The 12,748-nt window shown below is 35.3% G+C and overlaps 1 protein-coding gene across 2 annotated transcripts in view; it reads right to left on the bottom strand.

Moving 5' to 3' along the window:
* Positions 1-409: 409 nt before the first annotated feature.
* LOC127938552 (DNA (cytosine-5)-methyltransferase 3A) overlaps positions 410-12,748 on the bottom strand; it is a 43,675-nt gene continuing 31,336 nt past the window's right edge. For both annotated transcript variants that reach the window (XM_052535253.1, XM_052535252.1), the window contains 10 exons: positions 12,564-12,676; positions 12,313-12,496; positions 10,838-10,922; positions 9,565-9,710; positions 9,384-9,474; positions 9,109-9,257; positions 7,935-8,020; positions 7,733-7,802; positions 7,485-7,603; positions 410-6,690 (listed from right to left, as the gene is read on the bottom strand). In XM_052535253.1, coding sequence (XP_052391213.1) covers positions 6,549-6,690; positions 7,485-7,603; positions 7,733-7,802; positions 7,935-8,020; positions 9,109-9,257; positions 9,384-9,474; positions 9,565-9,710; positions 10,838-10,922; positions 12,313-12,496; positions 12,564-12,676 — 1,185 coding nt within the window. In that variant the 3' untranslated portion in view covers positions 410-6,548. The remainder of the gene's footprint in view (positions 6,691-7,484; positions 7,604-7,732; positions 7,803-7,934; positions 8,021-9,108; positions 9,258-9,383; positions 9,475-9,564; positions 9,711-10,837; positions 10,923-12,312; positions 12,497-12,563; positions 12,677-12,748) is intronic.

A 12,748-nucleotide genomic window follows, 5' to 3' on the forward strand; every position in this document is an offset into this window, starting at 1 on the left:
AGTGTGTGAAGTCCTTTTAAAAATGTGTCTCTTTACATTGTTAGTGTTTAAGGTTTTTTTGACTTTGGTGTAGTTTATAAGGCTTGTTTTAATTATGTTTAATCCAGTTTCAATCCAGTTTATTCTGGTATAACTGCGTTTTATCTTCATTTATAAGAGCGATATTCCTCAAGATTCTTTGAATCTTCAAAACATCCAGTCTTTAATATATTTTAGATTTGTTTTTTTATCCTTGGTTATGTGAACATTAAGGGAACATCCCATTTTATCATCAACTTAACGAAAAGCATTTCAAATCATTGTCTACCCAAAATAGGTAAATGTTACAGCCCTGACCAAATTCAATCAAAATTGAGTTGATGTTAATGATCTTCACTCGCACCTTAAAAGAGAGACACGACAAGAGTGATTTTAGCACAAAAACAGTACATTTAATTCAAGTGTTCCCCAGCACAAGTGCACAGGAAAGGAGCCGAAGTGTTCGGCAATCTTTCCTTTCACTGCGTACAGAGAGAATTATGGAAGGATGAACTGCTACTATAACACTCCAAAGACCGTCGAAACACAACAGAACTACAGCCACACCGAGAGAGAGAGAGAGGGTGAGGATAAATGTGTTACAGTGGATGAAAAAAAAGTATAAGAGAGAGACCTGTGGACTGATCAGATGGACAAGGCTGTAGGGCAATAAATATTGAGGCAACGACAATCATAAAAAAAACATTACAGTCTGATCTTAGCAAGAGTACATGGAAGGAGTCTGTGGAAAGGAATGTTGGGTAATGTAGTTTTGCCATCACTTCCAAGCAGTTACGTAACAGTGTACAGTAATGCTGCCTTCAAGTCCTCTGAGGAAGCTCCTACTTATGAATTTGAAAGTCGATGCAAAGTGGTTGGAATAAAATGTATTTCATATTTCTCTTCCTGACAAACACAAGAAGCGTTTCAGCAGAAAATCAAGAGCAGAAGAGGTGCATTAGGTGAATTTTTTGACACTACTGCAGTGATTGATGGGAAATGTAGTCCCACCCCCCATTAACTGGTGACTTTAGTATTTTCAGATTCGCTAGCTTTCACACCAAACTAAATTATGCGGCCGGTCAGCTATTGCAATGAAAACCAAATTATGACCGATTAGAGCGGCAAACTGACACAAAACCCAAAAATGAAAGAAAACCCAGAGTTTCTCAATGGTTAGTGCTCGACTCGTAACTATAATCGTTCCGTTGGACCTGAAGGCAACATGCGAATACAGTATGAATGAATGTTTCTTACTGAGAGGCACCCACTACAGTAATGTCTAAGCTAAAACACATGAATCTGTACATTTGTATTTGTCTTTTTTACTTCGACATTTTCATCAAGTACAAAGTTAAAATGTCTTCTGTTAATATATTCATAAAAGAGTAGAATAATATGCTTTTTCAAGACTACACAACATAAAAACAGTCATTGTCTAGACCAAATCACTTCTCAATGATATATTTTCATTTCATTCTTTTCTAGTTTATCATTTAAGAATAAATTGTATAGCACCTTTTTGAAACAACCTTCTCTTATTCCCAATATTATTCATAAAATAACCTAACGCAAGACCCCGCCTCCTTTAAAGCTGACAACAGGTTACTGGTCGGCTCTTGAGCGGATCACAAATCAATCATCTTCTCCAATAAATAGAAAAGAATTCTCTGGTAATTGCATTAATTGGCCACGCCCATCACTAGCTCACAGCCCCGCCTTCAACCCATCCCCTTTATTATAACAGCCATGCATATAATCATACACTAGCCAATAATCACGTCAGAATTACTTTAAATGAATTTTAAAAACACCCAGCACACAAAACGCAATAAATTTCTAAAAAAAGTGGAAAAACTTATCAATGTACAATTAATTTACCACTGAAGTCTCGACTAAAAACAATCAAACCTCACGCTGCATTACGAGATTCACCAGCCTTCACCAAACAAACACAAACAGACTCTAAGGCTACGAGCGGTTCGACCCAGCACAGTGCCATGAAGATCCTGCTAAAGGAGTCGGATTCTACCAAGCCAACCTTAAAAGGAGAACATCCTGCATTTTAGATGTTCCTTTTCAACATCAGCCGAATGTTCTGCCTCTAAATGATACTGGAGCGAAATGAAATATCTGATATTATTGGGTTAGCATTAAAAGAATATTGAGTTTAGGGTAGATTTGTCTAAAAAACTCAAAAAGACATCATGCTGGTCCTGGAAGTGCATGTTTGTCTGAGAGGTTTCTGGAGAGTGTTTTCATTTTTGACCAAAAAAGTAATTTCTAGACATAATACGCTGACCTTTTTTTTTGCATTTAAACTTGTTAAATGGATCTGAGAGATCTCAAAACTTACTGTATTCTGAAATTAGATAAAAAACGGCTGAAATACGATAATGTATAATGCATCATGTTTGCCCAAAGTGAATTACTATTAAACAACATTCCAATCAAATGACTAAATAGCAGGATGTTTCCTTTTAAGTTCAGTTTCTTAGCAGAAGTTTATTATAAACTGTGGGCCATAAGCATATTTCAACATAGACTGTGATATAACAATTTAGATCTGAATCTAAACTGCAAATAAAACCATTATTCAGGTAATGAGTTGGTTGACCAGCTTTCAACACATCAGTCAAAAGTTCGAAGAAATGTGCAACCCCCAAATAAGAAGTAGTCAAATGTGCTAGTTTGGTTAGAGAGAAACCAGAAAAGTTTTCTTTCACGGTTGAAATGTGATCTGTATAATCTCTTCCCTCCAGCGAGGGCCAACTGAATTAGCAAATTCGTACAAAAATCCTCAATTTTCGAAGCACATCTCTGTGAGCACCAGAGTCCTGTTTATTTCAGATGCAAAACAGGATTAGAAAACAGCACACACAGTAGAGTTTTACAGTAATCCAGTTTGCACGTAACCCAAGTGTGAACTCTCCACTTGCACCACAAGAGGACTCTGGATTCTGGGAGCACCATGTGACCAGTTTTATGACATCACACAGATGGGCCACTTTCCCAGAATCCTGAGCGAAGGAGCACTCAATATGTCAAGACTGTCAAAAACCAGAATGGCAGAAACACAATATCAGTCAGCCTGTAGATTAGCATGTAGGCTGATTCGTACGCTGTTCAGCATGAGAGAGAAAGGCCATGTTCACATCGCAAGAGCCTGATCCAGAATCAGTAATATTTTTCAATTAATTTTGTAAAAAAAATTTTTTCAAAATCCTAAAAATAAATCTGCTTATTTTCAAAATACACTTTGTATCCCAGATTTTCAGTGGGGTCCCCCTGACTTTAGGACAGCAGTTTTTCTATAAAGACATTTGAATACATTTCATTTATCTACATATTTTATGTAAATATTACAATCTCCTCACAGTCTAGAATAGAACTGAAAAATTATTCAAATTTACACCAAGGTTAAATCAATCATCGCAATTAAAAGTTTGTGTTCGGGCAAATTTTTCAATCATTTTAAAAGTCTTATGCTTACTAATGCTGCATTTACTTTATCAAACATACAGTAAAAACAGCAATAATATGAAATATTGTTAAATTGCTGTTTTCTATTTGAATAAACTTTATTTATTTCTGTGATGCACAGCTGAATTTCCAGCATTACTCCAATCTTCAGTGTCACATGATCCTCCAAGAAACATTTCTTACTGTTATCAGTGTTGAAAACAGTTGTGCTGCTTCATGTGATGATTTTTTGATGAATAAAAAGTTGCATTATTTATTAAGACCAGCATTTACTTGAAATACTGTTTAAATCGTATGTAACGTTATAAATGTCTTTGTTGTCACATTTAATCAATTTAATTAATTCTTGTTGATTGCACATATTAATCTTAAAAAAAAAAAAAAATCGTATTGATCCCAAATGTTTGATCAGTAGTGATGTTAACAACTGGATGAACCACTGCATGTTTCCGTGATTCACTTCAACATATGATAGTGCCTCAAAAGGAAGATGATAACATGACGCTTCATCAAAATCATTAAAAAACAGATCTGGACCAATAATCACGCAACTGCGGTGTGAACGTAGCCGAGCTGAACCGGAAGCAGAACACAAGCCAGGAGAGAGTGAGAGAGAGAATCAAGCACCATGAAGCTGCACCATGGAGTAAATGCGGCACCATTGAATTTCTGCACCAACAGTAGAAACACATGCAGGGGATAAAAACAACACAACATCCCTGATACCTGACTGAATACACACAAACCCAAAATACAGTAAGAGTGGTGGAGCTGGACTGAAGTGTTGAGCAAAAATCTGTCAGAATCGGATGCAAGTAATTCTATTTCTACATGCTGAAGATCGGTGTGTGTTGCATCAGAGATGACAGCAAACAACATGATCTTATTAAGAAAATAAACTTCTTTCACAAATAAGTAAGTAGTCCACCCAAAAATGACACCTACGTCATCACTTATTCCCCCTCATCAAAGTAATACTACAAAGTAATAGTTTGTCTATTTGAATTAAACTCAAGCATTTACAACCATTTGTATGTAAGCTCATTATGTTGTTATTTGCTGTTTTTTCTAGGAAGATCTGGCAAAATTAATGATTCCAATTGTACCTTGTTCACTGTGATTTCTTGCATTACACATAAAGAAAATACACAGGTTTAAATACTTAATGAACAACTAGTTGTTGAGTTTGGTTCTGTAGCAGTGTTGCCAACAATGCAAGGAAACCCGCTGAAAAAAAAATGGACCAGGCTGGCTTTGTTTTACAAGACCTGGCAACCCTACATAGAATTTTTGTAAATTCGGCTGAATTTTTCAGGACTTAATTTGGTTGTTAATGACTTAACTGTGTATGTAGAGAACAGGATTAAGCATTAAAATGTGAACTGACAACCAAAATTAACTGCAGCTGGAAAGTCAGGTTAGGAATGCCTTGAGGGTAAGTAAATGATGACAGAATTGTAATTTTTGGGTGAACTGTCCTCTTCAGGTGTATGAGTGTGTTACACAGCTCTCAGCTCTCTCATATGTGCCCGATAGGCTCCAGCAGAAAGGCATCATATGGGACTGTGTGCTGTGTGTGTATTGCTGAGAGAGAGACAGGGAGACTGAGAGACCACCACAGTGGAGTTAGTTGAGAGTGAGTAGTTGTAGTAGTTTAGTAGTACCATATTAAGAGCACAAGCTGTAAACAGTGTATTGTTGATTCTTCAAGCACATCTTCTCTCTCACTGGAAATATGTGTTTATGTGTGAAATGATGTTTGTGTAGATGTTACAGACACGTATACTAACCAGGCACAACATGACAAAGCAATAAGTGATGAACTGCATCCCTTTATCCCACTTTATCCCAACCTGACTTCTATTTGTGTAATAGTAGAAATAATGGGTAGCACTGCTTAATCAGTCTCATGAAAATACACTCTTAACCAAATTTCATCCAAAGAATAAATTTCCTTTTTCCTTAGCCCATTTTAGGACCATCTTTTTTTTTTTTTACATTTTTATATAATTTCTTTTTTTCACTTTTATATCAGAGTAAAATATGACCTAGACATATTTTCTTTGAGATTCTTTGTACATTAAACATTAACTATGATTTCATGATTTTAGCTCTTCACCACATATTTCACTGAGACCAGAAAAATGACTTGTTTCCATATCATACCTGGTTAGTTCATGGCGTAACACGTTTTAGGTTCGAGGGATGGGATTCGCCTGCTTTGAGTACTCAGAGAGCGTCTGCTTCTGTTTCACACCTGTCATCCAGCGCTTTGTGCTCTATATTTTCATGCTCGGACAAACATACACTTGCAAAGTGAGGAATTGCACACACACATATTTAGTCTAAGTCAGTTCTGTGAGAGAGAAAGAGTTGTCACAGTTGGAACATGACAAAAACAATTCTGAAATCCCCAAAAAATCTGGAGCCAGTTAGGTTTTAAAATAAATATCTGAAGTGTGGCTGTCTAGTGGGTTGAATAATAATATTAGGATAGCACCAGCCGTTCACAGGCCATGAGCAAAAATGAAGAACTCAAGAAGGTGGAGCTTATTGGGTTAATCAGGAAAGGAAGAGGAGGGACGTCACGATTAGGGTTGGGGCGATGTCTAGCAAATTGGCATCAGATGATGTCTACAGTGAAACATTGCGATGGACGATGACTTCGGTGGGGTGGCACACACATTTTGGCATGCTCTGCAGCAGCTGACCACTAAAGGCTCATGTATACTTCACTTTCCACGTTCTGTTCTGTCCACGCAGCTCTTATAGTATGCTCAGCTGCTGATGAGCGAGGACGGATGAGCAGTGTCACCTACTTGACTCGCGCTGTCTCAACATTCACCTCGTGCCTGGGCTGTTATACACGGACCGTCTTCGTGGTCCCAAAAAATGGACTGCACGCAGAGGGGAAGGTGGGTGGGGGGGGTGAATCATGATTCCGGCTCAACATTGTGATGTCTGTCAGTCATCGGTGATGGATGATGACATCGTCTATGGGCCCAACCCTAGTAATGACGCCATCACGTTGTGTGGTGGGCGGAGCTTCAGTAACAGGCAAAGTATTCCTTCAGCGGAGCGAAGAGGTGGCGAATCACAGGAACACTCCACGACCTTCCCAGAAGCCTTTGCCTGGCGAGACGACTCATGTTGGACACGTCTGTGTAATGGACGGGGAAGCCGAAAACTCTGTAACACACACAGCAGTGGATTTTACATATAAACACATACAGTTGAATCTCATGAATTCAAAAGAAAGCCACAACAACCTAATAAAATAAAGCCTATTTTCAGGACTATTACCATTTTTATTTTTATTGCATTGTTACATGTTTATGATTATTAATTATATTATTATTATATATTATATTAAAATACATAAAGCATATTTTCTTTAAAAAAATCTGGATTAATTTTTTTATAACTAAAGTTTTTTATTACTACTATTATGATATCTTTTTATTCATTTTATTATTAAACTACACATTTTTTCAATTATTTAACTTACTAAAATTATTGACATTGACATTTAAATTGACATTTTATATTTCCCATTATGCTCAATGATAAGTGTAATACAGTATTTTTTACTTTTACTGGATTATTGTAAAATGCACATTTTACAAGTCCAACAAGCTACAACCATACTAAAATTGCACATATTTAAATAATTTTTACAGGATTCTTTAATGAACAGAGCGATTAAAAAAATTATTAAAATACAAAAATATATATATATTTTTAATTCATGTAGTAGGTTTTAATTTGTTTGTTTAATTGCTTATCATTTTATTATTTGTTTATAAATATTATAGAATTCAAAATTTCTTTATGGTATTGAGAATTCAGGAGAAATGTGCATAAATTTAAAGAAAATTATTTGTCATTCTCTGAAAATCTCCCAAAAATTATATGCTTTATTTTCTGCAAAATATTTTTTTCCCTTCTGAATTTGGCATGAAATAATATTCGCAGGCCCTCACCTCTCCATCTCCGTGCACCACAGGATATCCTCTTTATTGTTCATGTAGACAGGAAAGTGCTGGTCTTTGCCCTGTTTTATTGAGTTTGAGCGAGTTGTGATGGTTCGCACTTTATAGAACTGAAAAATAAAGATGCATGTGAATTGAAGCCTGGATGTAGTCAACAACAACTTTGAAACAAAACATCAGGACAAGCTTTCCCAAATCGTTTCCATGCACAACAAAACCTCCAAAATGATCCCACACACCTTAGCTGTGCGTCCATGTTCCAGACACTCTTGCAGCTCGAGTTTATCATTTACCATGGCAGTCAGCGGCCTGAGAGACAGACAGAGATAGTATGCTCCCTTGTTTTTCAAATCTGATGTTCACTCTTCAGGCCTGTTTCACGTGTAACTCAAACTACAACATCTAATCTCACTCAAATAGCTGATTTGCAAGCAGTCGTACCGGTTCATTCCAGGTAAGTTTCCCCAGAAGTATCGAGCTCTGTGTGCGGCGGACACCTCCTTAGCGTCGATCATTACTGGATTACACTGAACACAGACAGACCCATTATATACAGCATTATACTGCAGAACAAAGTCAAGATTAGACAAGATTTTGTCATCAAGTCATCAAGGCTGCATTTATTTAATAAAAATACAGTAAATACTGTGAAATATGATTACAAGTTAGAAGAACTGTTTTCTATATTAATTTATTTTAAGATGTAATTAATTCCTGTGATGCGCAGTTGTATTTTCAGCATCATTACTCCTGTCTTCAGTGTCACATGATCCTTCAGAAATCATTCTGATATGCTGATTTGATGAACAAGAAACATCTATTATATATTTATAATTTTTATCACTGTTAATAAACAGTTATAATATTTGAATGATATTTTTGTAGAAACCGTGATACATTTTTTCAGGATTCTTTGATTAATAGAAAATTCAAAGGAACAGCATTTATTTGAAATTGAAATTTAGTGTAACATTATAAATGTCTTTACTTTCACCTTTGATCAATTGATGCATTGTTGCTGAATAAAAGTGATCTCTAACCTTTAAAATGTGTGTGTGTGTGTGTGTGTGTGTGTATGTATATATATATATATATATATATATATATATGCAGTGTGCAGAGACTCTAAACTGTATTTAGACAGTGCCTGAATGTCACTGCATTAGACAAAACTAACAAAATAATAAATACTAACATAAAAACATTTTTTTAAACCTTTTTGTTGTCTGACAAATAATTTTCATACGGTATAATCATTAAATATTTATTATATTCTAAATAAATATAATAAATACAAAAATGTAAGTGAGTTGATGAAAAGTTAAAATACACCTAATAAAATAAATATCAATATAAGTTGCATTAATATCATTTATGCTACAGAAAGCAAAACATTTCACAAAAAAGCCTGGTTTTAAATGATAAAACAATAGATTGATAATTGTGTTGATGATGAAGAAAATAACTTTGTGTTTGTCAGATTTGAGTCGAATTTAGACATTTTTTTAGTATCGAAATACAATATACATGTTACACGTAGAACCACAAGAGGGCAGCACTACGCATGATTCACTCTGTGCATGAGAGTGTGTGTTTGTCTTGTGTGTGTTCGCACCTCCAGAAAGCGTGAGATGTCTCTCTTGTCACTGACTCCCATGGCGACAACATTTTCAAACAGCCAGAAAAACGGTCGTTCCTCTCCTTCTTTGGGTAGCGTTTCGTGAAGCAGCCGGTAGAACTCAAAGAACAGACGCCCGGTGCCCTCTACACACACACACACACACACACACACACACACACACACACACAAAAACACTTATAACAACAAACTAATGCATCAGAATACACACATAATGTATGGTTGTTGCTGCTGGAGAGTGAGCGTCGTACCGTACAGGCCTTTCCTGGCAGGGTTGACGATGGACAGATCGTTACAGGGGCTTCCACCGATCACGAGATCAAACGGCCCCCAATCCTCAATCTGCAGGGAAACGTGACGCAGAAAGAGAGACGTCAGAAGTGTGTCCAAGAGAAGAGACACTAACGGACAGAGAGAAAGCCACAGACTCACGTTCTTGCGTGTGACGTTTCTGACGTCTCCCACATAACTGATCATTCCCTCGTGTCGCACCATCCCCACCGTGATGGAGTCCTCGCACACTTCTGACGCCACGTACCGCCCCACCTGAATGCCCAAATCCTTCAGCACTAGCAGCCCTGACAGCAAAACACACACACACACACACACACACACACGGCTTATTTACACTGCCATGTGTGTTCAATTAAAGTGGTAGTTCACTAAAAAAAAAAAAAAAAAATGTTTATCACAATTTAATTAATCTTTTATTAATACATTTATATATATTTTCCATTTGTTGTTTTTATTTTAAAGCGATAGTTCACCCAAAAATGAAATCATTCACCATTTTTGGGTGAACTATACATTTAATACTATTTTCAGAATTACTGCAAATTTCTGTTTTATTTGCTCAAATTACTCCATAATCATGCAATAAAAAAAATGACTAAATACTGACAGAATTATTTACTTATTTATATTAGTTAGCATGTTTCTTGTAGTCTTATTTTTCATCAACTTTAATATATAGTATATTTCAATTAGATGTTTTCATCAATTCACTATCAATTCAATGCTTTTATTGAGACACATGACTCCATAATCATTATTTATTTATTTGTCAGTTAGTTTTAGCTTTCTGTAGTTTTAAAGTAGTATTTATTTTACTTCAATTTAGGAACAAGTAAAATAAACTGTCAAACTGTCATCATTAATTCACTTCAGATGATTGTGACTAAAAAACTATTTAAGTTACTTTTAGTTTTTTTTTTAATTTACTTCATTTACTATCTTTTTCTACTTATTTACTAGAAATTATAGTAAAATTATAATAAAATCTATCTATCTATCTATCTATCTATCTATCTATCTATCTATCTATCTATCTATCTATCTATCTAAATTAGTTATAGGTTCTTGACTATTATTATATCTCATTTCTACTAATAAAACTTTTAAAATAGGTTTTTATCAGTTTTATCAATTTATTAATTTATGTGACTACAATGTGATTATTTATTTATTTACTCCTTCAAACATTTTTATTTCAGATGTACTAAAATAACTAAAACTAATAATAATTCATTAAAAAAAACTATGAAGACATACAAAAAAAATGACAAAAAACACAACAGAATGACTCAAACTTTTAGCTAAAATGAAAAAGAATACAGAAAATACAAAAATAAAATCTAACTCAAAGTATTAACAAAAACTCTAACAGTATCTCAGTGATATTAAAATAAGACAGGTGTGATCTCACCTGTAGCGATGCCGTCAAATAAAGAGAGGACTCTGATTGGCTGCCTCTTCTCTGCTGCTACTGGTGAATACAGCTTCAGCGGTTCCTGAGGAAGAGAAAGGACAGATTTTTATTTTTACAGTGGTCATGAAATGCATTTTTTTAAATTATATTTTGTTTCCTGAGGTTCACTTATAATGCTTGTATGTTTTTTAATGTAAGTCATAATTTACTTCTACCATGAATTCAGCCTTTGATTTGGATGCTCTATAAGAAGGGTCGTGTCTGCTGTAAGACTGTTATAATAATAATAATAATAATAATACGTTTTATTTATATTGTGCATTTCCAGTGCTCAAGGACACTTTACAGTAAAGATACAATTCAAAAAAGAAAAACAGCAATATAATAAACAAAAATATTAGACATATTAGAATGAAACATAAGAATGTTCATAGATCTGGAAAAAGGAGGCGGGAACCGACGAATATTTAAAGACAAAACTTTAACCCCTTAAGTGTCACGCTTTGGAATACAGACTTAAGGTTGGACTCTTTTTAAATAAGACAATCAGCATTTAATTGTAGAAGTGGAAATCATTTTAAAATATGAAAGTATCAAAAAATTATATAAGTTTAAATTACTTTTAAAGTTTAAAAACTTTTATTTTATTTTATGTAAATTAAATATTTTTCATAACAGGTTGGACTCTAAAATTGCTATAAAATTAAAGCCTTATGTCAAGTTCCAAATTTGAAGTTGATATTAAAAAAAAAAAAAAAACAGTGGAATGTGAGATTGTATTTATGGCATTATACCACAAACAGTCACTGTGTTACAACTGAACTCCTTTTAATTTTTTTATGCATTTTATTTTATCTATATCTCTTTGTCTATATCTGTCAATATTACTTATATCACAAAATAACCACTAAATATTAAATCTTTAGACTCAGACATTTCCAACGATTTGTATTGTGTCAAAATTATAAAAAGATTTGATTGTAAAATACTGTTTTACATTTTAAATATGACACCACCCACTAAGGAGGATAAGACTGCCAAAAGATTTTAAAGTACCATTTCCATGGTAGAGCAATGTCCAGTTTCAAAATGAGTATGAATTTTGAGTTTTAAGTTTGAATGAATGAATTATTTTAACTAGTTTGTCTTAGATTATAGACCGACTGCAACCAGTTTATCCACTACCCCTCTACGAGCCCAACAGCAGATCACAAAAACATGAGGGAATGAGCTCCAACAAGTTCCCCTAACTTTTCAAAGTGTGTGTTTAAAGCACCACTTAGTGGTAAAAGGCAGCAAAAACTAAATTCTAATAAAGTATTATTCTGGTAAGTATCATCCGTATGTGTGTAAACATCAAGATGACCTCTTTCACTTCCATTTGTGTTATTAGTTAGTCTTGATGATTGCAGTAGATCAAACCTTGTTGAATTTGCATCAAAACCGCTACGACACACACTAGATGGACTCACAAAGTCCTGGTCGTGGTTGTTGGCGAAGAACAGCTGCAGTCGTGAGGTCCAGTCATCTCTGCGCCTCAGGAGGCCGAAGACGTTCCTGCTGCAGCACATGTAGCAGTTCCAGGGGTCTTCACGAATAGCGGCCTGTGCGGATCCGGCCCCGACGAGCAGATCGACACACTCCACGCAGTAACACCTACACAAACATAGAGTTACAGCTCACAGATCTCGCTCAGGTACCGAACGAGCCCGCACACACTCACCTGCAGCAGTTGTTGTTCCCACACATGAGTACTTCTCGTCCTCCGCAGCAGATGCTGCAGTACGACTGATAACCGTCATCGTCGTACTGATACGCGCACTCCAGGAAACAGTTCTGTAGGGGAGGAGAACACCACCTCAAGCACCAATCAGAAGTCAGAACAGGTTTGATTGACAGGTGTGCATG

Source organism: Carassius gibelio, chromosome A20 (genome assembly GCF_023724105.1).
Source record: "Carassius gibelio isolate Cgi1373 ecotype wild population from Czech Republic chromosome A20, carGib1.2-hapl.c, whole genome shotgun sequence".
Lineage (NCBI taxonomy): Eukaryota > Metazoa > Chordata > Actinopteri > Cypriniformes > Cyprinidae > Carassius > Carassius gibelio.